Here is a 20,114-nt window from a genome sequence, read left to right on the forward strand (position 1 = left end):
TCTCTGTTAGCTAGCTAGCATTAGAACTGACATGTATAAACATTTAAAAGTGAGTTACAAGAAAAAAACTATAAACAGGTGGTTACATAGCAGTGTCTCTTATTTCTTTCTTTACTGACATTAGAAAGAAAAGCAGGTGGAAAACTTACCATGCCTAAGCACTGACACTGGAGACTCATATAACGTCAACATAAACCGTACACAAATCTTCACCATGTTAACATTTTTTGTCTTTATTAAATAACAACACATTTTTAATCTATTTATTATTAGTCTTCGATTATGTAGGTCATCCAACAATCCAATATACAAATGAATCCAATATAAAAATTAATTGTTTCCATAGAAATTGTAACCCTTAACATCACTATTAATCTCAAAGGATGTAATTTATATTAAAAGACTATACAGGAAAAATATTCTTTTGCTCTGTCCTGGATGTATCCCTTAAAATACACTCAGTATTAAGAGCAGGAAAAAACAGTGATGTTTTACGAAAACATTCAAGACAATAATCAAATCAGTGAAATAATTTTGAACCCCATCTCAGATTGTAATCTCAGATGTCAATCTGTCATACTTTCTTTCTAAGTACAGCAAAAATTTGCAGTTTATATACTGAGATAGCAAAAATATTTACTGTCATTTTCCTCCTCTCTAGACCAGCTGAAATGCGAGCCAAGGCTTTAGGCTTTAGGTTTTTAGGCCATGTTAAGTTAGCAGTTATTAATTCACTCATTAAGAAACCTAATTTAGAACTTAACAAACTATCAAATTACATGTTCAACGTATCAAAGTAAATGTTTGAAAAGATTGTGTCTATTCGATTATGCTGCTTCTTGCAGAAGAACAACATCTTTGAAGAATTTCAGTCAGGTTTCAGGCCCCATCACAGCACAGAAACTGCTCATGTTAAAGTTATAAATGACTTGTTCTTAGCTTCTGACCAAGACTGCATGTCACTATCAGTTCTACTTGATCTTAGTGCTGCATTTGACACTACAGATCATAGCATTCTACTAGATCGCTTATAAAATTACACAGGTATTCAGAGACAGGCTTTATTGCTACTGTAATGCATTACTATGAGGTTGTCCTGCATCTTTAATAAATAGGCTACAAATAGTTCAAAATGCAGCTGCCAGAGTTCTTACAAGGTCGAGAAAAAAATTATCATATAACCTCAATTTTATCATCTCTACACTGGCTACCTGTTAAGCTTTAGAATTGATTACAAACTGCTGCTACTTACATACAAGGCTCTAAATGGTTTAGCTCCCATGTATCTAACCAGTCTTCTAACACGCTACAATCCTTCACGCTCTCTGAGATCACAAAACTCAGGACTTCTGGTAGTTCCCAGAATATCAAAGTCTACTAAAAGTGGTAGAGCATTTTTGTATTTAGCTCCTAAACTTTGGAATAGCTTTCTTGGCAGTGTTCGTGGCTCAGACACACTTTCCCTGTTTAACTGCAGATTACAGACATATCTCTCTAGTCAAGCGTACACATGATACTTCCCATAACCTTGTGCTCTAATACATCTGATCAAATGCACTTTTATCATCTAGCATTTGCTAATATTATGAACAGCAGCTACGCTTATTCCTCTGCACTGCTTCTCTTTTTCTACCCATGCCGAGGAATCCAGAGATTGTCCCAGCTCCAGTTGTGTTCTGTGTCATGAAGATTTCAGACCTTCATTGAGAAGCGGTCAACCCTGTGAGGATAATGAGGCATCTATAGATGTTCCAGTTGTGTTCCGCTTTATGAAGTTTTCGGACATTCAAAGAGGAGATGACAACTAGGTGTGGTCTTTGAGAACAACAACCTCCTCATCAATACACAAATGTTGGACTGTGTATTTATTATCACACCCTTTAGTGTCACCCAAATGAGGATGAGTTCCCTTTTAAGTCTGGTTCCTCTCAAGGTTTCTTCCTTTTCCATCTAAGGGAGTTTTTATTTGACACAGTCACCTCAGTCACCCCAGGCTTGTTCAATGGGGATAATTTGAACACATTTAAATATAAGTCTAACATTAATCTTGAATTTTTGTGTTATATTAATTTTTGCATAATGTTAAACTTTTGGTATGTTTCTTATGTTCTGTAAAGCTGCTTTGAGACAATGTCCATTGTTAAAAAGTGCTGTACAAATAAATTTTAATTGAATTGAACTGAATTGAATTTAGGCAGTTGAATACAGCTGGTCAGACCGCAAACAGATTTATGATGTGCTGGACTCCCTGTTTCCATGCCTCTCAGATCTCGCTGGTCAAATACATTATAATATGCGTGGACCTGATCTGTCGTTGGTTGTGGTGGGTTTCAGCTTCACTGTTGCAAAAGGGTTTGTACCTCTAAACAAATAGAGCACAAAGAGTTGAGGAGTGATATTAAACAGACAAAGTCAATATTATACAACTTTTGTGTAAAAGTGGTTTGTTTGTACCTTGGGAAAAGTTCTGGTCGAGGGTCATAGGTGTCATGTCTCTGTTAGAGTAAGGACAAAACATTAGAGGTGTAGTCAGAAAATCCCACTAATGTTCCCTTCAATTGACTTGATTGTACAAAGAAATGTGTTTTCTTGTCCTGAGTTTTTTATTTATTTATTTATTTATTTATTTATTTATTGTAGTTAGACCTGTAGTCTCTCACAGCTTTTCGTGCACACCCAAACACACATTAACTGCATTCAGGTCCTCCTGAAAAGTTCCTATTTATGAGTTGGGTGTGATCAAGTCACTTTGGTTAGAATAATATGGAGGTGGAAGCTTCTTTTAATTAACTACAAAAAATGCAGTAGTTTTTTTTTTTTTTTTTTTAGACTTTACGTCTAAAAAGTGAAAAACAAAGAATACACATCAGGTGCTTTTTATATATTTAATCAATTTAAGAAGCCACTGTAAACTTTATCATTACGTTTTATACACTACTTAATTTTGTACAGGCAATTAGCAAGGTTATTTTTTTGTTAATTTGTGTTGGGTTAGGGTTAGTGAAACAAGGTCTGAAATAACCATCTGAAATGCATTCAATTTTACCAAATTTACCCTCGACTACAGACATTGCATCAAATGAATCTAGCATGTTTTCTTACTAATTCGCTTCCAGCTCAAAGAAAAGCCAGAGTTATTCACAATAATGATCGCAATGTGGTGGCTTTCACATGCGTTCAAATCGTAAACACAATCTTTCTGACATTACTTGAATGCACCATCAAGTAACAAGGAAATATCATGTTCTTGCTCTCAAACTACAATTCAAGCATTAGATCCACAATGAAAAAAACACCATGCAAGAACAATAACACACACACGCATACACGCATGCAAACAGACCCTCAGCAGCTGGAGCTGTCTCCTTGCATCCACCAGAATGATGGCTGAGGCGTCATGGAGAAGAGAACTTTGCCACAGTGCCTCTGCTGGCCAAATCAGTGATCTGAGACTTATCACTCAACTCCCAGTAAACCTCACCAACAACATTTAAGATACAATTTGACTACATATTCAACCTGTTACAAAAATGCATTAAAATGCATAATATACTGCTAAAAGTGAAAGTGAATAAAGCATTAAACATTGTGAGGTTTTGTATGATTAACTTTTAAAGACTGGTATTTTGGTAATTTTCTTGTTGAGCTTAGGTTGTGGTGCCAATAAATATGTCCAATACATAAATGATTAACACACCCAGCTAACCTGCTAACTGTGAGTGATGAAAAATTATAATGATACGGTATATTTTGTATAAATAAATGTTATATACCTTTAATAGAACAAAACAGATAGAAACTTAGATGTAAAATTTTTACTCGTGTCCACAGTGTAAAAGATGATAGAATGATTACGTTATGTGAATTTATTGATTTGTCAAGTTGAATTTACTCACATTATTATGCCAGCAGGTGTTTCTAACTTTTTCTAACTTTTCTAACTTAGAAACTTTTGTTTCTAAGCTTAATCATCTTTAAATATTTCATGCACTTGTGATATCCCTTTATCATAGTAAAGGTTCCCAGTGCATTTTGTTAACTCAACATTATCTAGCCTTCACTCGATCATGATTATGCCCACTTCTTTCACACTTACTTTGTTTTCAGAAGAAGTGGGAGTAATGGAGCGTGAGCTGTTCGATTTACTTGGAGGAGGTGGTGGAGGAGGTGGAGGTGCATTCGTTCGGTTGTTATATGATTGGTCAAGAAGGTTGCTCATGCTACTGCTGCTTCTAAGAAAGCCGCTGCTGAAAGGGAAGTCAGAGGTCAGGGACTAAATTGACATGGTTCGTGCTGTTTAAGATTGAGATCTTGGCTCACCTGAAGTCAGGCAGTCGAGATTCTTCCAATGTACCAACATATGCAGCTGGAAACCAGCCTTGTCTAAAAACACATTCACAAGTGTAATTACACCACACATGAATTAAGCTTAACTACATAAAACAGGTGAATGTCTCATGGCTCATAGTTACCAAAACACTGTTAAATGTTACAAATTTAAGTACAAAATGTTCATTCATTTTCTATAACAGCAGTTCTGACAGTAATTCTGACGGTCATTTAAATAACAGGTTTACATTAATGCCCTTGTTCAAATTTGTAATCTTTTTTTTTGTGAAACAGTTTATTCAAATGGACTTCCAGTATTAATAATAAAAAGATTAAATAATGTGTTGTTTTTAATAGTAACTATTCTATTACAAGTAATCTGTATAATTATTTATACAGGATGATGATATTTTCTTTGAGCATATGTCTATCATGGGAATCACGATGTCTATCATGATGTCTATCATGGGAATTTGTGCTATCCTTTAATTACCTGTAACATGACAAGCGGCAAATTTTGGCTTATTAACTAAATAAGAAATAAGAGATGCTTGTGATAGAATGATTGCTTAAAGCTGCTATAATATAAAGGATAACAGGAACTAGCCTGTTTCATGAATTTCCACAAGGTTTAGTGTAACTATAAACTAAATTGAAAAAGATGCTGTTCTTAAAATAATTTAATGACAGGCAAAATTGCCGTGATATAAGAGGAAAAGAAACCTTCTGGCATTCTGCTGTAGGTAAATAAGCCTCATTCATTACATATGTATGATTTTTTCAGTTAAATTAACTCTTCTCACCGGGTTGTACTCTCAGAACAACCATACAGCCAGCCATTCCGAGGCTCTTTCACGAGTACTGTAATGGTTTCTCCTTTGGAGAATGGCAAGAGGGTAGAATTAGAAGATGGGTGGTGGGGCACCAATGCTCGCATCATCCTACCAGCACCTAATCCACGAAGTTCTCCAAATGAGCTGGAGCGGGATCGAGTCGGTTGGGGGGATGGTCCTAGAAAGAGAGCAACAGTTAGATAGATAGATAGATAGATAGATAGATAGATAGATAGATAGATAGATAGATAGATAGATAGATAGATAGATAGATAGATAGATAGACATAAGATAGAGGTTAGATTACACAATGAGAATTTTTTTCCTTGTGCTCTGTATTCTAACCTCTGGAGGGCACTCTGCCTAGAGGCTGTTCTGCCCACCCTTGACCTTGATCTTCCACCTGAACGAGAATGGGGAAAGCAAAAACTGTAACATCGTTTGCCTATTCAGATAAATGAAATTAAAGCTGTTTTATTGTTCTGAAGCTTCTCACGTCCATGTAATCCAGTTTGGATGTGGTGCCTGGACGAGATGTAGAGCCCCGTGTCTGATTCACCTGCTCTTTCCAACCCTCTGCTCTCTGCTGTAGGGAGTTCCCTGTCTGTGGGGCAAAATGAGAATGATAAACACACTTCTGTCCTATTGCTCAGCTAATCACTTAGGGAGAAATGGGTTCTTTATTATCTAGTTTTTCAGTCAAGTATAATTTCCTAGTACTTTATCTACCATGTTAAAAGGTCACTACACTGATTCTGAGAACCACATAAAAACATACTGTATATGAGACATATATGTGTTTAAGTGTCTGAATTGGGAATCAGAATCTTAAAATGATCAAATGATGAGGAACTTTAGAGATTTCCTCAAGACAAGGTGCTGCTATGCAAAATACCTTGTTCTGGAATTATTGATCATAAATTTGAGAATGTTTTACCTTGTTCATGAGATATACAATGGATTGAGTGAGTCCACAGTGTTTCTCAGCCAGAAAGCGATATCTTCTTTCCTGTTCTCTCTGGGCATCTCTGTGGCTTTCCTTCAGGAACTGCACATACTCATTACCATCCTACACACACCCACATTACACACCCACATGTTATTATTACCATCGTCCTTCTCACACGCTTCTATATCAACACCAGCCTGATCAGCCTTATCACCGCTCCTCTTCTCTCCTCTGTTTTTACCTGACTGTATCAGGAAGCAGCATATACTGTAGCCTCACCTGAGATCCCCCTCTCCTCAGCTGTCTCTCCAGGGCCATCGCCTGGTTCCTCACCTCCATCTCATAGCGCCTTTTACTGTCCTGGAGAAACAACATGGCCTCATCAATATGCAGTCGTTATTGTTTAAATATCTTGAGTGATTTTAATACTGTAAAGGGTTGTGCAACTGACAAATATGAAGTCTTTATCCAGCCTGCTGTTGTTCTCCATTTCCTGAAGTACTTCATTGTGGAACCAATGAAACTAAATACAAAGACACACAACATACAGTGATGAAAAATGTATTGTGGCCAAATCAGTACAGTAGTCAAATTTACACTGTCATGGTTTCTAAGCATTCCTGTTAGCCCCGAAACAATCTGCCCTTGGTGTGACCGCTCTCGTCAACAAGACATTTCCAACCACAGAATTCTTGATTACTGTGTACTTTTTTCTTTGTTGTTTTGTTTTTTGCTTCATTCTCTGTAAGCTCTAAAGACAGCCTTAATAAAGCAGTATTGCACACACGTTTGCACGTGTGAGCATTATGTAACTGTAGAGTATATAGGGGACGCCTGAAAAAAAGAAAAGAAAAGAAAAGAAAAGTTTAAAAAAAAACCTACCACTCCTGCAAGTTCACTGGTAAGTCTTCTCTGATTTTCAGAAATTTGTATCAGTATGTCACCTGTTAATACACACAAACAAATGGTCTTAATAATTCCTTTTATGTGTGTGTGTGTGTGTGTGTGTGTGTGTGTGTACGTGTGTGTGTGTGTGAGAGAGAGAGAGAGAGAGAGAGAGAGAGAGAGAGAAGAGAGAGAGGAGAGATAGAGAGAGAGAGAAAGAATGGTGGGGGGGGTGGTAAGGCTTGTAAAGGTCGCAGCTGTTGGTCTGTTATCATGTATAATTTATGACCTCTATTACCTGATAGCACAACACCACACACACAAATACACACACACACACACACACAAACACACACATGTCCTGTTGCATATGTACATGTGCCTCTCTGTCTCTCTTTCTTTCTCTCTCCATTTCACTCTTTTTGTACTGCAAATTTAAAAGCAAACACACACACACATACACACATGTCTGTCATGTTATGAAGAAGTGGTCATATGATTAAATAAGTGTTCTTTATCACTGTGTGAACCCACGAACTAATAGCAGTAATTGAGTCCCAGACCTCAGTCGAAAGAGAGAGAGAGAGAGAGAGAGAGAGAGAGAGAGAGAGAGAGAGAGAGAGAGAAAGAGAGAGTTAAGGTTAAGAGTGTTAAGGCTCTGACAGCTAATACCTCAGCTAGTGCTAGTCCCCACCCAGTCCACTACAATATGGAAATAAGATCTCACCTAGTAAACGGGATGGCATTGTCTGCATGGCCTGTTCACCCATCTTACCAAGAGCACTAAAGTAGTCTTCGCTGGTTGCAGCCAGAGCTAGACATATAGGGAACATACTGTTAGTACATGTTATTACTCTACAGCATTATGAGTGATGATATGAGCAGAAATTATAAACACAAGCTAAGATACAAACCTGCTTATTCACTCCTCTTTTCACAAAGAAATGCTCTTTACTTTCTCATTTTCATGTATTCCTTGTTCTGTTTTTATCCTTAACTTTTTTTTACTAAACTATATTAAAAACATTCAAGGAAATGGATTTGAATGGCACTAAAACAAATCGTCTTTGAATATTAATATTCAACATATTTTTAGAGATAACAAAACCTTATCATTTCACGGTTACTTGTTTCTTCACAATCCTAATCATATGTTCAAAATAAACATGTCAGGACAAGGACATGTTTTTTTTAAGAATTTTGCGTTTTTACTTAATTTTTCTGACATTTTATTTTTATTTAATCGAGTTTGAACTGAACTCTGGTCTCCAAGTGAAAATATTGATATTTTCTTCAAGTTTTGGGTAAATCTTACTTATGGATAGTTTATACAGGCTTAAACAAGTAGTTTAAACAATAGTTTATACAGGGTTTATTAATAGGTTTATTAGTTTATACTAAACTTGTTAAAAAAAATCAATTAATAGCAGTGTTGTAATGTAACGGAGTACAAATACTTCGTTACTGTACTTAAGTAGAAATTTCACGTATCTGTATTTTACTTCGCTATTTAAATTTATGTCAACTTTCAATTTTACTCCACTACATTTCCTAGATAAAATGTATACTTTTACTCTGCTATATTTCCACTAAGCAGCTTCGTTACTCGTTACTACAAAATAAAATGAGAAGAAATGTGTGCGACTGCAATAAGGGAGGTTTGGCGAATCACTGCTCCTAGATTGCATTACGCACGGAGAAGCACAGGCACGCGCAGCGTGCACGCGCAGTCAGAGCTGGAGGCATTTATCTGTAACGTTAATCGGCGGAAAGCCGTAAAGACGGCAACCAAAAGCAGTGAAATTTCACTATTCTTACTACCAGAGTTGATAGCACAAACAAAATATTAATGAAAACAATCCATTCAATACTAAATAAAAATAACATTTATTGATTTGGTCTTTGTCTTGTGAATATTTTTTTTATTAATGACTGCATTCATTGGACACACTGTTTGTAGAGAATGCACACATACGTAAACTGATTTGATTCAACACTGGCATCATTACATCATGCATAAAATTTTGGTGTCCACTTTTGCCATTTAATAATACCATAACCTTTAGCTTACTATGTAGTCATATAATATAATATAAAACTCTTCTTGTTTTAAATTCTCACTGAGGGCTAAAACCCCCTAAAGATGAAATCCTAGAACCGCCCCTGCTCTTATGCCTACCGAAAATCACTGAAATTTACTTTTTACTTTTACTTCAAATACGTAAGTACATTAAATATCAGAAAATTACTTTTGATACTTAAGTACAGTATATATCAGATACTTTAAGACTTTTACTTGTGTAATATTCTAAAAGGTAACTTTCACTTCTACCAGTCTTTTTCTAGTATGATACTTTTACTCAAGTATTGCTTTCTAGTACTTTATACAACACTGAGTAATAGTTATTTTGTTAATGTTACTGTAAGTCAAAGGCATCTTTATTACCTGCTGTGTGATTTATTAGTGAAATACAGTGGCTGCTTTTGAACTCTTAAAGCCAAAGTTCAGCTTTTTTCCTTTAGTTTTCGCTCACCCTTTTCAAACCTCCCATTTCACTGGAATCTCCCAGCTCTCACATATCTCTCACTCGAACTGGTTTCATTACCTTGGAAAGCCTGAATGTAGTTATTCCCGAGTACCACCAGCCTCTGCAGACTGGGATTGAACTGGTCCATTAGAGTCTGAGAGAGAGAGAGAGAGAGAGAGAGAGAGAGAGAGAGAGAGAGAGAGAGAGAGAGAGAGATTTTCGCTATATATGAGAATGGAGTTTCAGTTGCACCAATTAATTGTAAAGGTGCTTGGAGACAATGTCAATTGTAAAAAGCGAAGTGCTATACAAATACATTTGAATTGAATTTGAATTGACTAACAAGATATCTTGGATTGAAATGGTCTGTTCAGTAGATCAGAAGAAACCAAAGGCAAACCAAATGCTCACAGGATCTTCCTTTTTATTATAGTCACCAAATAACAGTGTTTGTGTAAGAGGAATTTTTGTATCGCTAGTACAAAAAAACCCTCACTATTTCACACCCTGCTAATTGGAGGCCCATAATAAACTGTACATTTCCTTGTTGCTGTGGTGCTGTCCTTAAGTGTACTTTTAGCATATATCCTAGAATGCTAAATGAATCCTAAAAGTGCTTAGAAGTGTCTCAGAACCAAGAATTATGCATGAAGTGTACCTTTAAAGCGTTACTCAAAAAGGAAGTTACAGTCCAATGATGTACCATATGTTAATTTTTTTTTTCAAAATGGATTCTAGCCATATTTTCTTGTGAGTCCGTCATATCAAAGGTACAACAATGATGAGTACAACCCCAGCTACAAGGAAAGAAAAAAGTACTGCAACAGCATAAGTGGAACTGAGCACATTATATTAACAAGAAAGTACCACTTTGTGAAATATGTAACTGATTCTACAAATTGTGATGTGGATAGTGAGACCTGTGAGAAGTTCTTCAACTCACCATATATATTCCCAGAGTGGATCGATGGAGCTGGTCATTGTTCAGTCCTGACATCTTGCAGCTCAGTAATTGTGAAAAAGCAAACAAGTCAAAACAAAGAACTAAATGAAAGTAAATAAACACAGACAAACATTAGACAAATAGTTGTCCAGTCCACCACCTGTTGTCTGTGATCTGCTGCCCTCTGTATAAAACTGTATCTGTGTGTGTGTGTATGTGTGTGTGTGTGTGTGTGTGTGAGAGAGAGAGAGAGAGAGAGAGAGAGAGAGAGAGAGAGAGAGAGAGAGAGCGTTATTGAAACTGTGAGCTGTGAATTATTGAACAGAGGACAGACAAGGTGTGGCTGTATCTGTGTGTGTGTGTGTGTGTGTGTGTGTGTGTGTGTGTGTGTGTGTGTGTGTGTGTGTGTGTGTGTGTGTGTGTGTGTGTGTGTGTGTGTGTGTGTGTGTGTGAGAGAGAGAGAGAGAGAGAGAGAGAGAGAGAGAGAGAGTGTGTGTGTTATTGAAACTGTGAGCTGTGAATTATTGAACAGAGGACAGACAAGGTGTGGGTGTGGACTTGTCCACCTGGAACAGAGAGATCATCCTGCCAAAGCTGTAAAATCAAACTGTATCTGTGTGTGTGTGTGTGTGGGGGGGGGGGGGGGGGGGGTTTCCTTCATGTGCACACACCTCTGGAGAAACTGAAAAAGAATTTTATGTTACAAAAAAAAGGCAACGTGTTATGCCACTTTTCCATACTTTTCCAATTTAAAAAAAAGTGCAACAGTCTCAAGAAGAACTGTGCCAGGTTTTCAAAGATCCCCGGTAAAAACCTACAAGCCTACTACTACTGTTTGTTTTTATTTTGTAATTTTTTATTTAGGTTTTTTTTGCTTGTATATAGTATAACTGATCTTTATAATATTAGTTTTACATGGAAATGTTACATTTTATTATTTTGATATCTTTGCTTCACAGCATTTCAACATTTTTTGCACACTGCTGTATTATCTTGGTACTCATGGTAATCCATTCCTCATTCATGTTGAAAAGCTAAGAAAGCTGGTGCTTTTTCTGCATCTGCATCTTAGCTCTATACCTTTTAACGTTGAGGCCTCTCCAAAACTGAGTGTTAAAGCTAAATTAATTTTAATTAATTATGTACTATTGTTATTGTAGTTTTTGTCATTGTCTTTGGATACCATATTTCGTATTGTAAAGCACCTTGGGTCAAATTCGGTTGTGTTAAATGTACTCTATAAACAAAATTTAAATTGAACAGATAAACAGGGCCCATCTGAGTAAAATAGCTCATTCATTTTTGGTCTGTGAATGAAATTTTTGATTCTACTTGATTAAAAAATTGAATGACCTGTAATTTTCTGTTTTTAAATTCTGATAAGACAGAAATATTACTTATCAGTACAAAAACCAGTACACAGAAGCTCTCACACTTCAACTTCCATTTAGAAGGATGTACTGTAACTTCTAGCTCATCAGTGAAAGACCTTGGTGTTATATTATACAGCAACTTGTCTTTTGAAAATCATATTGCCCATATTACAAAAACAGCCTTCTTCCACCTTAGAAACATTGCCAAGCTAAGAAACATCCTATCTGTATCTGATGCTGAGAAGCTAGTTCATGCATTCATGACCTCTAGACTGGACTATTGTAATGCATTACTAGGTGGTTGTTCTGCATCTTCAATAAATAGGTTACAGTTAGTCCAAAATGCAGCTGCCAGAGTTCTAACCAGGACAAGAAAATATCATCAAATAACCCCAATTCTATCATCTCTACACTGGCCACCTGTTAAATTTAGAATTGATTACAAACTGCTTCTATTTACATACAAGGCTCTTAAATGCTTTAGCTCCCATGTGTCTAACCAGTCTTCTAACATGTTACAATCCTTCATTCTCTCTGAGATCATAAAACTCAGGACTTCTGGTAGTTCACAGAAAATCAAAGTCTACTAATAGTTGTAGGGCGTTTTCGTATTTAGCTCCCAAACTTTGGAATAGTCTTCCTGATCCTTCCTGAGTGTTCGGGGGTCAGAAACACTTTCCCAGTTTAAATGTAGATTAGTCAGGCGTTTTTCCTCACCAGAGTCGCCTCAGTCACCTCAGACTTGCTCACTGGTGATAAACACAAACACATTTAAATATCTTTAATAATAATCTTGAATTTTTGTATTATATTACTCTATATATTAACCTTTTGTTTTATGTTTATGTTCCATAAAGCTGCTTTGAGACAATGTCCATTGTTAAAAGCACTATACAAATAAATTCAAATTCAAATTTGATTTAATTTCTTGATTTAATCTCATCATCTCATTCAAAGTATTTATTTTTTAATAGAGGTCTTACACTATGTTAAAAATAAGTCCACTTTTAATATAAGAATAATAGATTGACTGCCATTAATCAGAGAATATATATGAGTGTGGTATTGGCATGAATAAGAGCTGCCATTTATGCCAGATCAGGTGATTTATTTTTGTTTATTTATTTCTATACATACTGATAATTACTACTGTTATAACTGAAACGAAGAAGATGAATAATATGCTAATATAGAAAAAAAAACTAGTGAGTGTCTATTTTATATATTTTTTGCATTAGTCTAATTTGCATTATATCAAATTACACAATTATTTAATTAATATAATTAATTCATTCATGAATGAATGAATTAAATAATTAATTGATTAATTAATTTTCTTGATCTTTTTGCTCAGATATATATATAGTCTCACTTCAGATATATAACACTTCAGGCTCAGGGAAACTGAGGCACAGTTTACAATGTATTATAAAACGTATACAACAGAATCATAGAACACAAATGATAAAAATATAAATAAAAAAAACACACTCTTTCCTTTAATTTTTTTTTTTGTCATTTAATATTCAAAATTTGTGATTACAGATCTTAAGATAAGAAAGGAATATCCATGAGAAAAGCCCTGAAAATGTGGAGATTCAAAAACCTTCCCAATATGATTCCTGAATTTCATACAGCCCATTCGCTTCAATTTAGCAAAGTCAAAGACTATTGGTTGAGTGAGAACATGATCGACAGTTACCCCGCCTTACGCTCCGCCTACAGCTGTCTCCTAGCTGCAGCATTCCCCTACTCAGGGTCACGTGACGCCATCGGCCCACAGTCACTGGTCGGCCTGTGCGCGGCTGTCTGTTGTTTCTGTTTTCCCCGATCACCGCGGGGCTCCTTTCCGTCTCCTCACCGGGCAAAGCTTCGCCTGCTGTCCCATACTATGGAGCTTTCAGCGGCGGGGGACCGCGTGTTTGCCGCCGAGGCCATCTTGAAGCGCCGCGTCCGCAAGGTTAGCGTGATTTTTAATTTCGGGGCGAATTGCGGCCTGCGATTAAACTTTGCTCTCTCTCTCTCTCTCTCTCTCTCTCTCTCTCTCTCTCTCTCTCTCTGTCTCTCTCTCTGTCTCTCTCTCACACTCACACTCACACACACACACACACACACACACACACTGAGTGAATTAATTTCAGTGACAATGCCGTATTTTAGGTGCGGTTCATGAAAAGCATACGCACAGTTTTGTGTTTGTTTATAGAGGAAAAAACCCAAACTTGATTAAATATCTACTCTTAGTGCCTTAGCTGTTGTGTTCCGTGCTCATGTTGTGTTAATTGTACAATCTGTTGTGATGCAGAAAGCGTTAGCCAGCAGGCTAGCGGTGTGAAGCTAACGTTAGCCTGTAACACGGAGACAGCTGTTTTGTGTCTGCCCGACTTGCTAATTTTGACAAAGAGCAGTCTGCCTGGGCTGGAGACAGGGCTAAGGCTCATTTGGAGCAAAGAATAACATTAACTCTCATAACTTATATATCGATTTCTAACCACAGCCCTTTTTTATGAACCCTTTGTTAGAAAAGCCCTGCAAAAATCATGGCTATGTGTATAAACCTTTTTGTGAACCGTATTCCTCACAACTCTAGTCTGCTTTCAAAAAATAATGTGTAGATTTTGATTATTATCCTGTTATTGTCGCAGCTTGTCTTTATCCCAGTGGAAGTAACTGATGTACTGGAGATCTGTATAGTCACTTTACTGCATGTGCTTTTGTTTTCATTTCAGGGACGCATGGAGTACTTGGTGAAATGGAAAGGCTGGGCTATAAAGTAAGTCATCTGAAATGTTCAGCATGATTTCATTATTATCCAGTTAATAAATAAATTTCCATAAAATAACTTCTTCTCTTTTGTGTAGATACAGCACTTGGGAGCCTGAAGAGAACATACTTGATGACCGCCTTGTTGCTGCCTTTGAACAAAAGTGAGTTTGAGTCTCTGTATGTCTGTGTGTGTATGTGTGTGTGTGTGTAATATATATATATATATAATATAAAATACATGGAAAAAATATATATGGATACAGTGGTGTGATAATGTAATAATTTTGAATGTTTATATTTTATGTACGGGTTGTTACTTTCAGTCTAGTTGTTGGTTTCAGTCAGATCAGATTTGACGACACCAGATCAGAGTATGTTTTTGTTTACACGTGTTGCATTGACACTCAACAAAGATTTGTTCATGTAACCAGCCAGAGAGTCAACTTGGTTCCTCTGAGGAGAGCAATATCAGTAGTTGACTGAAACTCAGCAATTTAATGTCAGTATTGAATCCTGTAAATAAGAACATGAGATCAGAGCATCCCCAGGGAAATTCTAAATATTTAATAAAAAATAAAAAAAATTCTAAATATTTAATAAAAAATAAAAGGCAAATGCATTCTTGCATTCAAGCCTACCTTTTGTGGGTATTGTGTTTTGCAGTCAAAAATATCATACTTTGAATGCAATCTGGATTATTATATATGCAGATTCATAACTTCCCATTGTTGGTTACCTAATGGTCTGGAACTTTTTAAAAACCCAGGTTAATTAATTCCAATCCCAGTTTTTTGTCCGCAATTGTAACAGTATTTTCTGACCAATTTAGCAACAAACAAATTAGTTAATTAGTAAGTATTAAAAAAGTAAATATGAAAACAGAATATTTACAGAAGATGGATGATTGGCACATCGATGTAGATGGGTACGGTTCTTACCTGGCAGATTTATCACTTTCATAGTTAGTACATGGCCTGAATCAGTTAATGACTAAAAGTACTTAAATTACTTTGATCGAAAGCTTCAAAGAGACACTCATCTGGAACAGATAATATAGGTCATGGTGCCAACAGCACATCAAGCCAAAACTACAAACTATGTATAGTTAAATCCAAGAATTTACATATACATAGGTTACATTTTTTTCAGTCTCCACATATTTCCTTTTATCCTGAATTTTTTTTACAAGTCAGTTAGGCTGTTTTTTTATGCAGTTGGTTAGTGACAGATTTGTTTCAGTGGCTCAATAGTTTGCATAAACAAGTTGCTCTTTAATTACAGATTTCAGAAATTAATGTAATAGCTTTTAGCAGCTTATGATTGGCCAATGTCTTTTATTAGGAGTTAACAGGAGTGTGTCCACTGACCCACAAGACAACAAACAGTAAAGGAATGGTGAAGCAGTTGGTTGTATAAGCTATCATATGTGTAGATTAATCCATTAATCTGCCATCACCCAGCAACATTTGTGGTGTGTGAAAGTGCAGAATCATCATGTAGAGGAAAGTGAATAGGGCTAACGCTGATCTCTGGTGTCTATTGTGAACAGAGATGAGTGTGCTCTGAATGCCGTTGTGTCTGTTGGTAGAGTGTTTTGAAGTGGTCTGTATGAGTAAGATGATAACAATATGAATGATTCTTAAGTCATAAAACAGTCAACTTTAGACACATAAGAACTCTGCTATGGGCTGTCACTCTTACAACTCTGGTAGGCCAGTATTGGTAGACCTGAGATGGTAGGTGTATAGGGGTAGGTAAGGAAATGGAGATAGGGCAAGGCTGTGTATTAATTGATTTGTGAAATGGGTAGCCAATAGAATTGGTTGAGTATTTGTATAAGTATATTTGTGTACTAGGGTATGTGTAAGTATATAAAATTATGTAGAGATTTCTATCTAGGGTTTTCCAGAAATGCCAGTGAAGAGAAAATTATGGTAAATTGTCATATTTGATTCAACATCACCATACTGTTACCATCAATGTGCATTCGTTATGCACATTTTAATATTTTTATGTACTTTCTTCCCCCTTCCCATCTGTATAAGAAATTCTGTTTTATTGTAATTATACGTTTGGTATATTTTTTTATTCTTATTTTAACCTTTTTTTGATTATTATTCTCATTGATTTGTTCTATTTGGCACAGAGAAAGCATTTGCTACATTGCATACAGTTTATGGTTGTGTATGTGATTTGATTGAGTTTGAATAATCTAGGGATTAATATTGTAAAAGCCTGAATCTATTAAATTAAAATTACCCCGGACAGGTAATTGTAATCATTATTACATGGTCTTAGATCCCAGTACTAGGTCCAACACAGCTCGACCTAGTACTGGGATCTAAGACCATGTAATAATCTGGGGAATGAGGATTGATCCCTGAGGGACACCTTGTTTACCAGGGAAATAAAGAATTTACCTTTATGTAATGATCAAAAAGATGATTTGTTAAACAAACATTAACCATACTGCAACTACAAATGAAATACTGGACAGAGATTTTAATAGCGGTCATTAAAGTCTACAATAGAGCTTATAGGATAAGAATTTTGAAGGCACCAGTATCATCAGAAAGAAGTGAATCATTGACACTCACAAAGCCGTCCTGGTGTCGTGTAAAGGTCAGAGAGCTGATTTATAGTGAGATCATCTGGTTGTTAAAAGGCAACCATTCTTTTTAGTGGTTTGTACAGATGTAATAGATTAGAAATCAGTTAATAATTAGTAATGATGTTGAGTAGTTATGGCATGATTAGGTTCTAAGCTACAGTTATAATTTATACCATATAAACCACCTCATGTGTGTTTATGTACAGCATCTGTTAAACAAGTAATTGTGTGCACATCCCACCTTCTGGCAGGTGCAGGACAAAAGAAACTGATAAAGTTTAGACCCTACTGGGTCTTCTTCAGGCAAATGGAACACATTTGTGTTCAAATGTGTTCCATTGAAGAAGACCAAGTAGGGTCTAAACGTTGCTTTTTAAATATTTAATAAATATGGGAGTTATAAACAGTGTTGCGGACATTACATTTTTTTTCACTTCATGTTTATGTACACCACCCTCTTTTCATTTCATCTAAAGTCTTTATTTCATGAAGCGTTCACCTCAAATCATTTTTGTCTCCAGGGAGAGAGAACAAGAACTTTACGGACCAAAAAAGAGAGGGCCTAAGCCTAAAACACTCCTTTTGAAGGTTGGTAAATGTGCCGTATATATTTTATAGTCAGAATCATTTTACCTGTTGTGAAAAATACCATATTCACCTTCTTTATTGTTCTCCTTAGTCACGAGCACAGGCTGCTGAGAGCTCACCCAGAGTCCTCGAGTTTAAACCTAGTCGACCCCAGCCATCCTCTAAACCTCCACCTGCACCTACACCTGCACCCTCGTACCATCCCAGTGGCCCTTCCAATGCTAAGCTGCAGTCTGGAGCTGCCCAGCCCAAACTTAAGAAAGACATCCACCGATGTCATCGCATGGCACGGCGGCCTTTGCCCCGCCCTGATCCTTTAGCTCCACAAATTGGTTCTTCTGGTCCCTTCTCGCCTCATCCTACAGTCAGCCCCTTCTGTGAGACAGTCCGCATCCTTAACCGGAAGGTCAAACCTCGTGAGGTTAAGAAGGGACGGGTAATTTTAAATCTAAAAGTGATGGACAAGAATGGACCAGCCAATAACAAAAGGACTCAAAATTCCAGCCTTCAGTCTCATGTTGGGCGGCAGAAAGTTCCTTCTCGGAACAGAGTGATTGGGAAGAACAGGGGGTTTGGAGATGTATCTTTTAGGTGCCTGCAGCAACCTATGAGTGGCTCTGGATTTTCAGTTTTTAGAAAGCCAATTGAGGCTTTTTCAATAGACTCTTCTGCGGAAAAGCCAAAGGCTGAACAAAGCGGTCACAAACCAGGTACAAATCCATCGCTGTCTTCCTCTCAAACTTCAAAAGTCAAGACCTCAGCTATGGCAGAAGCAATCTTCGAGCCACCTCGATCTGCTTCGAGCTCAGAGGTCTCAGACAGTGAACCTCTACCCCAACCTTCACACCAAATCCACCCCAATCAATTAGCCCAATCGGGTGAGGCCAACACTCAAATTTCACACGCTGCCAAATCCACACCTAAGCTAACAGACTCAAAAGCCAAATTGACTCAGTCAGCCATGCCTTCCTCCCCCATGTTCTCTTCCTCCTCTTCTTCCTCCTCGTTATCGTCCTCCTCTGAAGACAACGAGCACATCCTGGATCTCTCCGTGCCTCATGGAACCGACAGGCGACTCAGACAACGGCCACACTTTCGTGGCCGTCGGCAGCCCAAAGTTCCTGAAATTCCTATATCCGAAGAGGCCTCGGAGGAAGACCAGGATCTGGATTGGCATCCGGAGATGGCTGCACAGTGTGCCAACGTGGTCATTACGGACGTTACAACCAACCTCCTTACTGTCACTATTAAGGAGTTTTGTCATCCTCCTGGACTTCCGGCAATAGCTTCCTCTCCCTGCTGCACCAATAATTTATCTTCTTCAAAAAAGACAAACCCTTAACTGTGACAACCAAAAAATTAATACTCTGAACTCAGATGCCACGCAAACTGCCTTTTTACATGTTTGGAAATGAGTTTCATATTACATATTAGATGTATATGCAAAACAGAAATGGCCCAAACCCTACATGCGCATGCTGTTTCTCCCCTGATCGACTGTGTTTCCTGGCTTGTATTTGCATATTGGGTCATGATTAGCTCTTACATTTTATTGCATAACACTTCACAATTCTGACTGCTGCAGTGATCATTTTGCACTTTGACCAGTCAGTGCACTTAAATAAATTTCCCCATAAGGTATTAATCTCAAAAGGCATATTTGAGACTTGCCCGCAACTACAAATTGGACTTTCTTAGACTATTGAGCCATAAAATCGGCTTGTAGAGACAAGGGGACAAAAAGATTGTAGTTTCTGGAGCCATCATGATTTAGATGAATGCAGAATCCAGTTTGATGCTGGTTTTGCTGTCTCAGTAAACACAGCTGCTGAATATAAGCTATAGAGGGTATTGCCCTTTCCAGCTCTTCACCCTATTCCAGGTGGAGATTAATGTTCTTCCCTCACTGGACATCTGCGGCATCTTTAGCTCGAGGCAGACAAATGCATTTCTCATCTTGCGCTTGTGTTGTTTTTCATTTGTTTTTCCTGACATTTATCATCACATTGTGTGCAGTGTGTGAGGATATACACTCGGTTATATGAATATTTTTGAGTCTGGTGTAATGATTAACTGGCTTAAAGCACCGAACACTTTTATGACTATGTAACAACAGGTTTTGGTGTGGGATTTTTTTATTTTTTTGGTTATTTATTTATATCACAACCTGCAGTTAATAGTTCAGTGTTCAGAGGTCTACTGCCGGGATACATATTTACACTCTCTTTTTGTTTTTATCCTGTATTCAGAACGTTTATTTTGAGTCGTCTCCGGTAAGAAAGGCTACATATGACAGGAAATTAGACAAG

At 37.0% G+C, this 20,114-nt stretch overlaps 2 protein-coding genes across 2 annotated transcripts; one reads left to right on the forward strand and one right to left on the reverse strand.

Moving 5' to 3' along the window:
- Positions 1-213: 213 nt before the first annotated feature.
- baiap2l2a (BAR/IMD domain containing adaptor protein 2 like 2a) lies at positions 214-10,693 on the reverse strand. Its single transcript, XM_060892331.1, has 14 exons — positions 10,468-10,693; positions 9,603-9,678; positions 7,724-7,810; positions 6,994-7,055; positions 6,563-6,634; positions 6,391-6,471; positions 6,100-6,231; positions 5,659-5,766; positions 5,508-5,565; positions 5,133-5,340; positions 4,321-4,383; positions 4,097-4,247; positions 2,455-2,495; positions 214-2,362 (listed from the first exon to the last, which is right to left on the reverse strand). The coding sequence occupies exons 1-14, from the start codon at positions 10,519-10,521 to the stop codon at positions 2,287-2,289; spliced, it is 1,269 nt and encodes a 422-aa protein (XP_060748314.1). The 5' UTR covers positions 10,522-10,693; the 3' UTR covers positions 214-2,286.
- Positions 10,694-13,615: 2,922 nt separating this feature from the next.
- On the forward strand, positions 13,616-19,851 carry LOC132860997 (chromobox protein homolog 6-like). The gene is made up of 5 exons (XM_060892324.1): positions 13,616-13,800; positions 14,570-14,613; positions 14,702-14,767; positions 17,739-17,805; positions 17,897-19,851. Exons 1-5 carry the CDS (start codon positions 13,732-13,734, stop codon positions 19,145-19,147), a joined length of 1,497 nt encoding a protein of 498 aa, XP_060748307.1. The 5' UTR covers positions 13,616-13,731; the 3' UTR covers positions 19,148-19,851.
- The last annotated feature ends 263 nt before the right edge of the window (positions 19,852-20,114 follow it).

The sequence above is a fragment of the Tachysurus vachellii genome, chromosome 18, assembly GCF_030014155.1.
Source record: "Tachysurus vachellii isolate PV-2020 chromosome 18, HZAU_Pvac_v1, whole genome shotgun sequence".
In the NCBI taxonomy this organism is placed as follows: domain Eukaryota; kingdom Metazoa; phylum Chordata; class Actinopteri; order Siluriformes; family Bagridae; genus Tachysurus; species Tachysurus vachellii.